The sequence below is a fragment of the Pteropus medius genome, unplaced genomic scaffold (genome assembly GCF_902729225.1).
Source record: "Pteropus medius unplaced genomic scaffold, Ma_sr-lr_union100, whole genome shotgun sequence".
In the NCBI taxonomy this organism is placed as follows: Eukaryota; Metazoa; Chordata; class Mammalia; order Chiroptera; family Pteropodidae; genus Pteropus; species Pteropus medius.
This window is the reverse complement of record NW_024348533.1, coordinates 5,470,153-5,485,882: the sequence shown is the minus strand read 5'-3', so window position 1 is coordinate 5,485,882 and position 15,730 is coordinate 5,470,153. Positions and strand designations below refer to the sequence as shown.

The following is a 15,730-nucleotide window of genomic DNA, read 5'->3' as shown; positions in this document are numbered from 1 at the left end:
AGTTAGATTACTGACTCCATTATATCTGGATCTCTGTTCTGTTCTCTCATGGTTTCTGCTTCTTTGTCTTTCCATTTTGGCTGCCTTTCTGTGTCTCTGTACTAAGCAAAGCTCCTAAGTTTCTCTGTACTAAGCAAAGCTCCTAAGTTTCCAGGTCTTACTAGTGTGGATTTGTGAAATAGGTGTTCAGTGGCACAGTCCTGCAAGGGGTTCAGCTGCAGGCCAGATTTAGCCCATGCCTCTACCCCTCCAGGGCCACGTGTTAAGATTCATCAAGCAATCCTCATATGCTGTGCTTACAGCTGCCTTAAAAAGCGATACCAGAAACTGAGGCCAGGTGCCACCAGAGTGAGTCTAGGTGCTGCTCATCAAGGAGCACCTGACTCACTGAGGCTATACCAGGATGTGGCTTGGTAAGAGCTGCGAGCTGGGGGAAATGGGGTTTCTGTACAGAATGAGTCTCGCCTTGGCCCTCACTCCGACAGTGTCTCCTTGTAAGTCCCTGGTACCCCCCGCGTGCTGCTGAATCGGCACTGGTGCTCAGAGTGAGCAGGTCCGTCACCGCGAAAATTTGCTCACAGACACGGCCCCTTTAAGAGGCTTCTGCCAGCCCTGCTGCAGCCTCCGTCTTACTCAGCCGCTCAGGACCAGCAGCCCTGCGTCCTCGCTCAGTCCTGCCTTCTGCTGTTGCAGGGTGCTTTCTTGGACTTTTCTCTAGTTATATGACTTGTTCCTCTAGATCCCAGGTGATTTTTCCTTGTTGCTGCTCCTTGTTTCTGTCACAACTTTGATTTGGTCGCCAGAGGGATGAACAGAGCCTCTATCATCTACGCCATTTCTTCCCTCCTCTGAGTCACTGTTATTGTTGGGACTATATCATGTCCCTTAGTTGTGTGGGGTAGGTTAAATGTTTGCTCTCAATTCTTCACTCTCTAGGTCACATTATAAACCCACACCCTTGCCATAACTTTACAGCAGGCAGAGTGTACTTCCCCGTTCCTTGATTTGGTGCTTGCACTTAGGACTTGCTTTAGCCAATGAGATGTTAATGAGAGAGATAAGAGGATATAGTATATTTATGGAACAAAAGTTTTTTAAAATTCAGAAAGCAAAATCTTGGAAATATTTTTAAAATAGGAAATTATGTGGGAAGTATACGTATAAAATTAAGTAATTTTTCCCAAAAAGTAAAAAAAAAAACAAACCACAAAACAAATGGAAAATAGAAAATTCGAAGACCAGTGTAGGAGGTCCAACATCTGAATAATAGAAATATAGGAAGAAAACGGAGGAAATAATTAATGAAATAATTTGAGAACTGAAAGGCATGAGTTGCCAGATTAAAAAGGCACAGCTGGAGAAAAAGATAGACTCAGTCCAGTTATAAAATTTCTGTCATTAGGTTTAAAAGATTCTACAAGCTTCTGGGGGTGCATACTAGGTTACACATCAAGAATCAGATATATCTTTGGACCTCACAGCAGCAACATGGTAAGCAAGAAGAGTGTAGTACAATACCTTCAAAATTCTGAAGGAAAATTATTACAAACCTAGAATTCTATACCTAGGCGAAGTATACAATAAGAACTAGTATAGAATAGTTATTTTCAGAGGTTAAAGGTTTAAAAGTTTTTGACTGCCATATACCCTTTCTCAAGAAGCTACTGCAAGAAATACACCAAAATTGAAAGACTAACTCAAGAAAGTCAGACATAAGAGACAGGAAGCAGGAGACCCAACACAAGGTGATGACAAGGGATCCCTTGGCAAATGGTGAAAGTGATCCCAGGATGACAGCCTTGCACTAGACTTGGAGGCAGCTGAGCCATACCGCAGCAGTGTTATTGCAGAGACAGACTTACCACTAAGTCCCCCATTTCCATCAGGTCATCTTCTTAACTTGAGCACAGAACGCCCAGGAGAACTTGGCCCAGATTCTCATGAGGACATGCATGTCACTCACAGAAGTTCTCAGTTGTCTCTAAGAGCTGGCGGTGGGCCACAGTGAGCTCAGGAATAGGGCATATAGAGCAGCCCACTCAGTCTGCCTGCCCTTCTGCTGCACGTCCACTGCCTGGACCACACTGCAGTCTTGCCAGGAGTCCCAGCTGTGGAGCCCTATTTCCCAAGACTCCCTCTTGACTTTGCTCACAACTTCTCCAGAAGGGGCCTCATCACCTCCTAGAGAAGTGGAAGCCAGACCACGACTTCAGTTCAGTTCCACCCAGCGGGGGCCATGCTGCCTTCCCCTTGCCTGGTTGGTGTGTGCTCACTCTCCACATTCAAGATTAGGCAGTTTATTGTTTGGGGAAAGATTACAAGAGAATGGTAGAGCTATAAATAAAAGCTGTTAACACAAGAGTTAGGATATTTGTTGTATGGGAGGCTGAAGAGGGCATGCAAGAGCTTCTAAGGGGGGGCTCCTCAGAGTTAATGTGTAGATGAATCACCTCTACAGCTTGTTAAACTGCAGACTTTAAGGCAGGTGGGGGGAGGCTGAGAGTCAGCAATTTTAGCCTTCTAGGTGATGCTTGTTCTACTGGTTCTGGGACCACACTGAGCGCCAGAATTCTGAAGTGCTGGTACTATTGTTTCTTACCCTGAGCAGTTAGTACATAGCATTCATTTTATTATTACTTTTTACACTGTTATATATGTATGATACCTTTCACACCAAAAAAGTTTTAATTGCAAAGAAAAAATATAATATGAAAAAGATGGGTTGAGCAATAAGCCTGGAGATATAAACATGTCATATCCTAAAAGCTTTGTATACTGTACTAGTCAGGGTTCTCCAGAGAAACAGAACCAGCAAGAGATAGAGATAGAGAGAGAGAGATTGATCGATTTTAATGAATTGGCTCGTGCAGTGATGGGAGTCTGGCAGGTCCCCAAGATCTGCAGTTGGGAAACTGGAGACCCAGGAGAGCCGATGACATGGTTCTAGGCCAAATGTTGGCAGGTTTGAGACTCAAGAAGAGCCAATGATTCAAACTCAAAGCAGTCAGGCAGGAGGAGTTTCCTCTTATCAGCCTTTTGGTTCTTTTCAGGCCCCTAGTTGACTGGAAGAGGCCCATCCATATAGGCAGGGCAATCTGTTTTACTCTATCTGCTGACTTAAATGTGAATTTCCTCCAGAAGCACCCTCACACACACCCAGAATAGTGTTTGACCCAATATCAGCATCCTATGGCCCAGTCAAATTGATGCACAGAATGAATCTTCGCAAGTATCACGGCAAGGAGCCTGCACTTGATTTTTTTATGTACGGTGGAGAGCCAGTTAAAGGATTTAAATCATGGTGAACCATGAGTAAATTTGTGCCTTAGGTAATCTTTGCAGTGGCGTGGAGTGGATTAGGGGTGAACACAGGTGGCAGCAGAGAGACCAGTAAAAGGCTATTTTATTGGTCTCAGCATGAAATGGGTAGGAGGAGCTAGAAAGTGGCAATGTGGGAACACAGGAGAAGGCTAGATTCCAGAGATATTAGTATGGTAAAATGAACAGCATTTGATTGAGAGTTTGGGGAGGAGGAGGAGGTAGGGATGAATCACGAGTTTCTGATTTTTGAGATTCCATTTTCTGAGCCGGTTTGGGAGAGCCCCTGCAGGGTAAGGATTGCTAGGAAGTATTTAGTCACATGGGCCATAGGCCTTGGGCCTCATTGGTGACTTTTGGCAATGCAGCTGAGGAGTGGCGGGGGCACGAGGTGGGGAGCTAATCCCCAGCTCCAAGTCTGCAGAGGTCTTGAGCCGCAAGTCCCTTCGGGGCCTTGCCCAAGGGGCACGGTTAATGTTGCACTGGTCCCTTGATAGTTTCCCTGCAGGTTGTCCATTTCACGTCAAGAGAGTATAACCTTTCTACACTTCTGTCCTAAACGTTTTTATTAGAAAAAGCTTAGAATCCATGTCAGCAGTTGGGTTCTGTATTACAGTGTGAGCACATGCATGCAGCCTGTGTAAGTGGAGAGTCAAGAATTTATGTGTTTTCTGTGTACTGTACCAGCCTGTAGTATGGCAGATAGATGTTTGCAGCTTATGCCCCCCAGGGTTTTCTGCTGTGCCTTCAAGGATTGTGAAGATGTGAGCATCTATCACTCCCATGTTCACTACATACAAGTACGCACGTACACATGCTTGTGAGTTTCTTGCTGATCCTCTTCCTCTTCACTCTGCCCTCCCCAAGCCTATGTTTCCTTTCTTGTGAAATGGTGCTAACAACAGCACCTGCTTTGCAGAGTTTCTCTGAAGAGGTGCTTAGTAAATGGTAGCTCTTATTGGTTTAGGACAGCGGTCCCCAACCTGTTTTGCACCAGGAACTGGTGCCCCTAAGAGATTGTAATGCCTGAGGATCTGAGGTGGAGCTGGGGGAGTGGCTGCAAATACAGATGAAGCTTTGCTCACCCTCCTACCGCTCACCTCCTGCTGTGTGGCCCAGTCCCTAACAGGCCATGAACTGGTACCAGTCTGTGGCCTGGGGGTTAGGGACTCCTGGTTTAGGAAATTTCTTTTTAATGTTTATTCTGTTGTTTTGATCTCTTGATTACTTCTGTTAATCAGGCATGAGCTTTTGCCAGAAGATCTGGCCAGCCATAGAGTGTTCTGGTTTGACAAACTAGCCAGTCCCAACCAACAGGCAGAATTTAGGGGTCTGTTTACTGAATAGTGATGATGAGTCAAGTCCCATTCTAGAGGACAGGTGAGTAAGGGAGTGACCCTTCCCTAGGAACTGATGGAGACTGCTGCTGTTCTGTATTATATGGGCCACACTGGAGGATGACACAAAAAGCCCACGGCAAACTGCAGTCCTCTCGGGGAATTGAGGAAGACTTTAAGGTGGGTACTTCGTACTTTCTGCAGCTGAGTGCCGGGGTATGCCTACAGACCCCCCTGTGTTTCTGGTAAAACCGTTTATCTGCCCACCTCCTTCCTTAACCCCACACACTCAGCAGCATCTCCCCATTGCCTCTCCACTGCCATCTGCCATCACTCACTGTGCTCTAACCACATGCCAGCTGTCAAGGACATTCTCCCAGAGACCCTTGACCCAAACCCCATCAGCAGACCTCAGCAGTTCCACCTTCAGCACACATCCAGAATTGGCCATTTCTTACCACCTGTGCCACTACCACCCTGGTCTAAGCCATCGTTTCTTTTACGAGGATTATTGCCACCTAATTGGTCTCCCTGTTTGCCTCACCCTCCTACAGTCTGCTCTTCACCTAGCAGCTTGTTCCCCTGCTCCAACTCCACCAGTCTTTCCATGGCACTGAGAGAGAAGCCAGCCTTTAACCAGGGCCCACAGCCCTATGCAGTCTGGCACTTTGTTCCTCCTGTCTGCTGTCCCTCTCTCCCCTCCCCTCAGGTTCCCTCTGGCACCATCTCTTTATGCTCACCACCACCACCAGGCATATGCTCCTGCTCGGCCTCTGCACTGCTGGGCTCTTTCCCATAGATATTGGCACAGTTCACTCTCTTATCTCTGGCAAATGGCTCATGCTTCTCACAGTCTTTGAGGCCTTTCCTGAGTACCTTATTTAAAATCATAAGCCCCACAAACTTTCTTTCTTTCTATGCTTTTTTCTTGGGAGCAAAAGCCAACTCCTGTGGGCTCTAGGGGAGCAAGGGGTTCATTTTGTTCCCTGCTATATCCCCAGGACACAGACAGTGGCTGGCTGGCTCCGAGTGCCAGCTGTGGGGGGCTCCTGTTGAATACATTGAATGAGATCACAAGAAGGAGTCTGGGAGGAAGAGAGGAGGGGCAAAGTTGAATACTTCAACAAAGAAGGTCCCATGCAGAGTGTCTTAGTGTGCGGAGCGACCTGGTGTGTACGCTCAGTTTTTCTGACATGGGAAGGCAGGCTATGAGATGTGCAGTAAGGAGCCTGCTGCCAGCACAAGGCGACAGGTACAGGGGCACTATCCCAAAAACTGAAGTCTCAGACTAGTTTCTAGAGCTGCACTGTCCTGTACGGTAGCCACCAGCCACAAGGGCTGTCAAGCACTTGAAATGTTCCTAGTCCAAATTGAATTGTACCAAAGGTGTAAACTACACACTGAGTTTTGAAAACTTAGTACCAAAAAAGAATGCAAAATAAAATATCTCTTTTTATATCACTTATATTTAAAATGATAATATATATCGAGTTAAATGAAATATATTAAAATTAGCTTCACTTGTTTATTTTTAGTGTGACTACACCTGGAAGGCTTGTTAAAACTTACGTGGGCCCCACCTCAAGTTCTTGTGTCATTAGGCCTTGGGTAGTACCTGAGAATTTGCATTTTTAGTAGGTTCCCAGGTGATGCTGCTGTTGGTGGTCCAGGGCCACACTTTGAGAACCACTGCTCTAGAACAAAAGAGATTGAAGTTATTTTTGAGGTGGGGAGGGGAAGAATTTAAAGAGGAAAAGTCTCAGATGAAGCAGGTCCAGAGGGGATATGAAGGTGCATCGGAAGAGAGTTAATCTTTGCAAAGAGAGATGTTCCCTGTCAAAGAGGAGGGAAAGAAAAGAGTTGATTAAGTAAATATACTCAGAATTTTGAGGTGAAAAAGGGATATTTGAAAGAGTCACAGAAGTTGGTCTTTGAGAAATGACTTTGAATGAAATTAGATCTGTGTTCAAATCCTGGTTCAGTGCTCACTTTCCAAGTTCTTTAACTTTTTTTCGGCTTCGGTGTCTTGATTCTTAAAATTAGGGATAAAGTACAACACTAACTCCTAAGGCTATCCTGAAGATTAAGTTGACTAGCCTGCCTCCATTACTGGGCAGAGAGAGAGTCCGTGAAACTGAAAGACAAATATCCATGAAACTAATGAACAATAACGTGACTGAGAAGGGGAGCCACGGGGAAGGTGGGAGCGTTCATTCTGGAAATGGTCTCTGGGTACCTGTTACTTGCGGAGCATTGTACCTGGCGCTAGGGTTGTAAAGGGCAAGGTTGTTGTCCTCCACAGAAGGGGGAGATGCAGAGAAACAGGTCTGTGAGTATTTACAGTTTGACTGCAGTACTTTACCATGAATGTGAAACATAAGTCTATGGACAAAGTTTTATTAGAGCACTAGGGATGGAATGAAGAACTTGACTGTGGGTAAATGATAAGGGGAGAATGTTACAGAGGAGTTGATGTTTGGGCTGAATCTTAAAGGACTAGCAGAAGGTCGCCAGGCTAGAACTATTTTCTCAGTCCTGAAAAGAGTTTAGTTTAAGTCGGGGCCTTAAGGGAACAACATGGGATAAACAGAGAAGTTCATTGGGATCAGGTTAAACAGGCCCTTATGTACCAAGTTAAGGAATTTGAACTTCATATGTGATGGGGAAGGAAGGACGGATTTTAAATGGTTTAGGTTTGTGTTTTATATCAGTCACGCTTATAATAGGAAGAGAGGGAGAATAGAAACAGATCAGCATGAGGTTATTCAGTAATCTAGGTAAATTATGAGGAGTTGGACTAAGATGGAGGTGGCTTGAGGGGCTCTCACCGGAGAGAAGTTTAAAAGGTAGAATCAGCAGAATTCAATGTCAGGCCACCTGAGAGGACAAAGATTGAGCCACACACCAAGTCAGGAGCATGAGAGGAAAGGAGGAAGACAAAGAGCCAAGTTTAGAGGATGTCCTTCTGGTTTCCACATGGAGAGTCCTAGTTTACAGTCAAATGTGCAAGTCTAAAGCACAGACGAGAGGGCTGGACACTACTTACCGGGAAGTGTCTACTCAGGAAGTATTCAGGTGCCTGCTCTGTGCAGGGTTGCTAGTCTGTGGCTTAGGCCCTGAGTGTGGATGCGGATGACAGCAGCGAAAGGGGACAAAGGCTCTACCAGTATCATCACTGAAGGAGCAGGCATAACAAGGGGCAGCCTGCAAGGAGTGGCCTTGGGGGCAGGAGCAGGTCCAGAGTATGGTAGGTCTTGTGGGCCTCAAGGAGGAGGACACTGTGTAGAGAAGGGAGGTGTGGCCATTAGATCTCAGTGCCTCGGAAAGGGCAAAGAGATGCAGTTTGGTATGTGTTCCTTGGATTTAAGAACCAGGAGATCGGTCACCTTGGTGAGGATGACATAGTAAAGACTCGTGTTTGAAGAAGCTTTGAAGTGAAGGGAGAGAATTAGCGAACTTTAAGACCTTTATCAGCTGCCCAGTAATTGACAGCAAGGGGCCTCACAGCCCACCAAGAAGTGGCTCTTCTCCCCTTCTCCTTCTATTTAGATGAGGAACTAAAGCTGGGGATGTTTATTAATTTGCCTGTGAGCACACAGCAGTTAAGCAGTTAACCAAACCAGAGTTCAAACCTGCCTTGCCGTGCTCTGGGAATGCTGAAATACCATATAGGTTAGGACGGAGGGCAAAAGATGGGAGATGCTGGGCATTTGTCCACGCTTAGGGGAAGGAGGAGCTAGTAAAGTGAGAGCAAGATGGAAAATAGAGAAAAAGGTCGTAATTGAATGAACAAGGACCTTGAAGAGGCTGAATGGAGTGAGTGGGGTCGAGAACCCAGGTGGAGGGCTTGGCCCTGGAAGGGAAGGGCATCACTCTTATATGCGTAGTCCCTCAGCTGAGTCAGAATTTCCCTGTATTTGGGAAGGTCGGGGTTAGACTTTTAGGAGTTGTCATGACACATCTTTTTCATACTCATATATGAATGCCTGACCGGATTCATAGAGTAACAGTTCCAGAGGAATTAAGTGAGCTCAAGTATTATTCCAAAATAACCCTTCTTTGACCTTTTTTTGTACCAACCAGTTTCTCTCATATTTTTTTAACAGCTTTACTGAGATATAATTTACATACCACACAATTCATACATTTAAAGCATACAATTCAGTGGTTTTTAGTTTATTCACAGTTGTGTGACCATAAGCACAGTCAATTTTAGAACATTATCATCACCTCAGAAACCCTGCATCCATTAGCCTTATCCATCAAACATTCCCCGCTTCCCAGCCCTGGCAATCACTAATCTACTTTGTATCTACATCTCTCTTTTTAAACTAAACTTGGGAAAGAACAGTTCATACTGTTTACTCACTTCAGGATTACTTCTCACTCAAGGGTTTTTATTCCAGTCAACCTTCTGGAACTGCTGTGGGCAACATCATTTGTGACCCATTAGTGACCAGACCCAATAGACATGTTCAGCCTTTATCTTTCTGAACCTTTCTGGTACCTTTAACCCATCACTCTCCCTTGTATTCTGTCCTCATTATGGGCCCCTCACCTGCCCCTTCCTGAGTGAGTGGATCTGCTCATGGTCTCAGCTGCATGCATTGCTGAGGACCATCTGTCTGCTTAACTCCCAGTCAGTCTCATACACTGCCCCTTGGACATCCTCTGCATGGTCCAGTCATCTCTTCATGGCTAAAACGGAACCAGCCCCTTCCCCCGCCAAAACCCTGCTTTTCCTTTGTTCTGTATCTTACCTGTATACCCAAACTACTTTCCCCTTCACCCTCAATATAAAATCAGTCTCCAGGACCTGCTAAATTTTCTTCCACCCTACCTTTAAAATCATCTCCTCTTCTCCCATAGCCACTGTCAGGTCTCATCTCTTTCACATACTGTTTTTGCAATTTCCTACTTGGTCACTCTGGCCGAGCCTCCCTCCTTGAAATCCATCTGCCACACAGTCATAGAGAGCTTGTAAAAATGCAAATATGACCTCATCTGCTAACATCCTATTAAAATGACATGCTGTACATCACTTATATGTGTTTACGTCAAAATGTGAATCTGATCGAGCATCTAACTAGCAGTTTACTGGAAATACAGACGATAGAAGAACTTGTAAAGGACACTGGGAGGGAGCATACCATCAGCCAGCTATGGAACTGGGAAATTCTACAAGACAAGCGACTGTCTTGGACAAATAAATGGCAAAGGAAAAAATTGGAGCGAGAACTGTTGCATATTGAAAGAGTCTTAAGAGCATGTCAACCAAATGTAGTGTGTTGGATCTTGACTTGAACAAACCAACTCTAACAACAACTTGATTTTTTTTGACATTCAGTAATGGTGTCATAGTTATTTTTTAAAGAATTTATATTTTAGCGATACAGGCTGAAATGTTTAAGGAGAAATGATGTGACTCCTAGGTTAGCCCTAGGGTAGGGTATGAATGAGTCAAGAAACTGATTCTTTAAATAAGAATTTAAAGAATTTTTAAATTGTAAAATACACATAAGGCAAAACTTGCCATCTTCACTATTTTTAAGTGTATATAGTGTAGTGTCATTGAGTACATTCACATTGTTGTATAACTATCACAACCACCCATCTCCACAGCACTTTTCACCTTGTAAAACCAACGCTCTGTCCCCGTTAAACACCAATTCCCCATTTCTTCCTTGCCCCAGTCCCTGAGAACCACCATTCTATTTTCAGTCTTAATGAGTTATGCTACTCTAGGTAACTCATATAAATGGAATTATATAGTATTTGTCTTTTTGTGACTGGCTTATTTCACTTAGCATCATATCTTCAGAGTTCATTCATGTTGTAGCATATGTCAGAATTTCCTTGTTTTTTCAGACTGAGTAGTATTCTGTTGTGTGTATGGGCCACCCTTTGTGTATCTGTTCATCCATTGATGGACTGTTGGATTGCTTCTATCTTTTAGCTGTTGTGAATATGATGCTATGAACATGGATGTACAAATATCTGTTTGAGTCCTTGTTTTCAGTTCTTTTGGAAATGGGATTTTTTAAAATATGAAATTGCTGGATAATATGGTAAACCTTATTTTTTAAATTTTTTGAGAAACCACCACCATATTGTTTTCCATAGCAGATGCTCCATTTTCATTCCCACCAGTAAAGCTCAAGAGTTCTAATTTCTCCACATCCTTGCCAACATTTGTTTTCTGTTTTTTTATTTTTATTTTTTATAGTAACCATCCTAATGGGTTTGAGGTGGTGATAATAATTATTAATGTTTTAGTTGTGATAATGGTGTGATACTATACACACATATATATTTTTAAGAGTTTTACTTTTGAGAGATATTGAAATATTTATGGATTAAATGATGATTTGCATAGGATTTATTTTTTTAAATAATACAGTTTTGGGGGCAAAAGGGTAGGGAGGTAGAAATGAAACAAAATGGCCAAATACTAATAGTTGTTTAAGTTGGGTGATGGGCATATGAGGGTTGAATATACTGTTCTCTCTAGTTTTGTGTATTTTTGGTAACTTTTCATTAAGTCACATTTTGGGGCCATCATGGCCCATTCTCAGCCTCGCTCTCTAGAGTTAGCACCTCTAACTCTAGATAGTTAGCAACATTAAACTACTTTTTTTTTTTTCCTACTTGCCTCCTTCTGTCCACTCCCACTCAGTGCTCATATGTATATCCTTGCCTTTGCTCCTCAGTCTGGAATGTCTCTTCTGGATGACTTCTGTGCTCCTTTAATACCTAACGCAGGTGTCCCCTTCTCCAGAAAGTTCACCATGCCCTCCCTTCTCTTGCTTCCATTAATATTCCAGCCTGCCTTCATAGCTGCTCTGTCACATCCCAGCTGGCTGAAACAGAACTATGTCTTATCTTTTTATCCCCATTGCCTAATGCCCTGCCTAGAGTATAGTAAAAGCCTAGTGCATATCTGAATGTACCATTATTTTGTGCACATCCTCTGTAGGGCAATGTCTGGCATATAGTAGGATCTCAGTGAATGAGTACTGTGAACCCCTGAGGGCATCTCCTGTGTAGGGCAGTAGTTGCTGTTAGCAGGATGAGCATTATAGACCTTTAAAACTGAGTAGGACCTTAGATCATCTTTCCCAGAGTCTTCATTATGCAAGTCAAGAGAGCAGATGCTGGAAGGGTTATGTCTTAGCTAAGGTTGTGCAGCCAGTTACCACAGCCTGCTTTGTTTTCATGTGCACTGCAAAACCTTCTGAGCCTCACCTGGTGTCCCAGATTGGTTTTTCTATAGCAAAGAGAATACACGGACTGCCTGCCAAGTACCAGAACCAATCTATTTAGCAATTTTGTTTCTCAATATAAAGTGTGAATTTTAACTTTTCTGCTTTATAATAATGCAGGAAGAGATTACATTGTGTAAAATACATAGCCAAGCTTTCTATCAAAAAAGGTTTAGTCACATGTTCCAGTGATACAGAACTGTACACATACATTCTTCCCAGTTGATACTGTGCTGTAATTATATAAAATATAGCCATTGGGGGAAACTGGGTGAATGGTCACTGGACATCTCCGTCCTGTCCATAAAGATTCTATAATTCTTTAAAAATAAAAAATAAAAAAGGTGATGATAAAAATGTCTAGGCACCAAACTGAAGTTTTCTGGAAAACACAGATCTCAGGACATGTCATTTTTGGTGTGTCCCTGCAGGCGGGTTCACTGGTAAGGAATGGTGCTGCTTACTGATCTCTTTAGTGCTCCCCATGCTTCTATATCAATGAGGGTCCAAACTAAGAAGACAAATAATGTCTTAAATTTGGGAATCTTTACTAGCAGACAGTTCTGTGATAGATTTTCTTTAAATACTTTATGAAGAAACATTTGGGGCCTTTCTGTGTGGGGTTTCCTCCTAGCATGGCCTGTTTTTCTGGTGAAGACACCTTGATGGGGATCTTCATGGTTGACCTAGGGGAGGTACGTTTCTTACAGTTTGAAACTCTGACTCACTCCCTGCTGCTTGTGCTTCATACCAGACTCCTCTTTCAGCTTCCTGAGTGGAAGAGGGTAATCTGGACTTTGCCTCAGTCTGATGGGGGGCAGGGCTGTGGGTGCCGGTGCCCATTCTTCCCCAGACCTCCAAATGTGCAAACCTCAGGACACCCCGCCAAGTGTCTGGCTTCTGTCTGCGGCAGAACCAGAGCGTGATGCTCATCTTCAGGGCACCTTCAAAGGTGAGATTCTGAAGCATGGGGAATAGTATGTGCAGGTGCCAGGTGCTTGGCAAGGCTCACTGCAAAGTCATGACTTGCCCCTGTCACACTTGGCTCAAATCCATGCCTTATCCAAGTTGCCATTGGAACCTTGAATGTTGCATGAAAATAGATCCACTTTACCTGGAGAGGGTCTTTTCCTGCACAAGGTTCCAAAGGTCCTAAGTATATGTTCAGGGTGCTGGAAGAGCTCACAGGGAAAGGAAAAGCCAGCATGGTGTCAGGTTGAACTTGCCAGTATTTCACTATGGCTCCCTGAAAGGTTATCATTTTATGTATTTCAGCCTACTCTTTTGAGGCGTTCCAGTGAGCCGCACACTGGAGGAGTGTAGCACAGGCGTGGTTGGGGGGTTGGTGGGGAGTTTCTCGTGTGCCAGTGCCAAGCTCAGGATCACACAGACCTGTGCGGCGACCTGCCATGGAAGAGCTTTGGGGGAATGACCAGATCAGATTTGTCCTTTATGCAATCACTCTGACTATAGGGTAGAACATTAGATGAGGGTGGGGATTGTGACAAGACTGGCTTTAGACATGGTTAAAATAATTCAAGCCAGAGCAGTTGGTGTTAGTAAAAAGAGAGAAGTGTGTGAATTCAAGAAATGCTAAGAAGGTAGGCCCATTAGGGGTAGTGGACTGGTCAGATGCAGGGACTAAAAAAGAAGGGACAGGAGCAGCACCCTGGTCCCTGGTTTAGGTGACTGGGTGGGTCATCGTGACATTCCCTGAGGCAGAACAGAAGCACAGCAAACAAGACTAGGGAGACACTGCTCCAAGTCTGGACAGATTTAGTCTGAGGTGTCTGTGCTACCCCTAGCAGAGCACACCAGGTAGGTAGGTTGACAGACGGGAGTCTGGAGCTCTGTAGACATGGGTAGGTTAGACATAGTACAATTCATTCACAAGTTGTTATCGAATGCTAGATGCTGTTCTAGGTACTGAGGTCTCTGCTTTTCCTTCTAATTGCGGGGAGCCATGTCCACTCAAATGAGTGCTTCCTGTAGGAGAATTAACAAGGTAATCGGATAGAGTGATTGTGGGGGAGGAGTGAGTGATCAGAGAATGACTTTGGGGAGATAAGGAACTGAATTTTGCGATGGGAAGAAGTTCTGGGCAAAGAGAAGAGCCCTGAGGCAGAATGAGCAGGCACATTTGAAGGACTGTAAGAAGGCCGCTGTGACTCAAGCATGATGTGCAATAGAGAGGGCCTGTGAAAGGAGGGCGGGGGGGTGGTGCCAAGGGCTGGTAGGTCAGCACTCCATCTCTGGGCAGTTGGGTTTATTCTAAGTGTGATGTTCAGTCATAGGAATTCGAAGACATGAGAATGGATGAGATCACTCAGAATGTGCAGAGTAAAAAAAGGAAAGGACTCGGATATTTATTTGAAGGGGAGACCTACCTTAAAGGAGACTAAGAAGAAACAACCAGAAAAGTAGAAGAGAAAGCAAGGTAATGTGGTAGAGAAATATGAGAATTAAAGCTTGAATTATTAAAGCTTTAAAGATGGAGAGAATTAAGTGGCAGATGATGGACAGAGAGGGAAAGACTGAAAATGTGGACTGAGTTTCACAGCATGAAGATCATTGCTGCCCTTGGAGAAAGCAGGCCTCCTAAGTCCTCCCTTTCTTTTATTCTCCACATCCAACATCCAGTCACTTCCCACAGGGTGGACCAGGATGCTGGTTCTCGGGTGGGGGTGGGGGAATTTGGCTGATAGAAGTATGACAGAGAGGGAGAAGGATGAACAGTGAGTACCCAGTGAGAAAGGACAGGAAGCACTGGTGGCTGCCCTAGAGTTGCTGGCCACTTGTAAAGAGCCATGATGAGAGAGTCACCCTGTCTTAAACAGCACATCTGTTTGTTAGCTCAGAGTTGAAGAATATAGGTGTTATCATTTGGGGGAGTTTGACCACAAAGCACACTGGAATTTCATTGGTAGACAATGAAAGTGGGAGGAGGTGGAGGGCCTGGCCTGTAAGCCTAGTGGTTCAAGCAGGGTTACAGGATGCTGATTCGGTGTCCACAAGGTGTTGCAACTCTGGCTTTACTGGGAGCAGCGTTGATATCCTGGGGCCTCTCTTCCAGAACAGAAGATGGTAGGTGGCACAGGCTAAGGCGGAAGTCAGGCCTGCAGGGTGTGTCGGTGGAAGACTGACAAGGTGAGCATGTGGGGGCTCCAGTTTATAGGCAAAACCCCCTTGCGAAGGAAACGAGCATCAGAACTGGTTCTCCTTCAACCCTGTGCACCACGAGACCATTTGGTAGTTAAGACAGAAACAAGAACCTCTGAGCTGAGCACCCATAAATACATTAGGCTGAGAGCAACCACATGCATTTATACATGGCAGCCAGTCTTGTCTGCTTACAAGCGCTACTGTGTTTGTTCTTATGTAATCTGTAATCTCTTCAAGCCATTTTCCCATCTCTTGGGAATTCTCTGAGATTAGGCTCTGTGGTTTATTCACCTTGCCACCTTCTGCAGTGCTCAAGGCTTAAAAATCTGCCAGGGCCACCACATTCCACAGCCCCCACCCCCACCTACATCATTCCAGTTAAATTTTGAGAGCAGTTGAGAAAATGACCTGATGGTGTTACTTTGGAACTTGTCTGCAGCTGTTTGCATGTGGATATTGAAATAGGGAGTGGTAGCTTTTATAATTGTTAGGGCAAAGAAAGATTCTGTTTCTAATCTGGGACAAACAGCTGACTCATCAAGTGCCTTGACCTCTTAGCTTTCCATCTTCCCCCTTAGGAAAATGGAAAACTGAGCTCCTAGTTTACAGACAACCCAAACGTGACACTGAGGAACAAATGATCCCACCACC

At 44.5% G+C, this 15,730-nt stretch overlaps 1 protein-coding gene across 3 annotated transcripts in view; it reads left to right on the top strand.

The window, feature by feature from the left end:
* The window catches only part of MAML1 (mastermind like transcriptional coactivator 1), a 41,956-nt gene that overhangs the window by 14,121 nt on the left and 12,105 nt on the right, over positions 1 to 15,730 (top strand). Inside the window, exon 1 of one of the 3 annotated variants that reach the window (XM_039880248.1) lies at positions 4,469 to 4,835. The exons of 1 other annotated variant lie outside the window; for it this stretch is intronic. In XM_039880248.1, the coding sequence (XP_039736182.1) occupies positions 4,776 to 4,835 (60 nt within the window). In that variant the 5' untranslated portion in view covers positions 4,469 to 4,775. Of the gene's footprint in view, positions 1 to 4,468; positions 4,836 to 14,205; positions 14,355 to 15,730 lie in introns of those variants that run through there. One more of the 3 variants, XM_039880250.1, reaches the window with a different exon arrangement.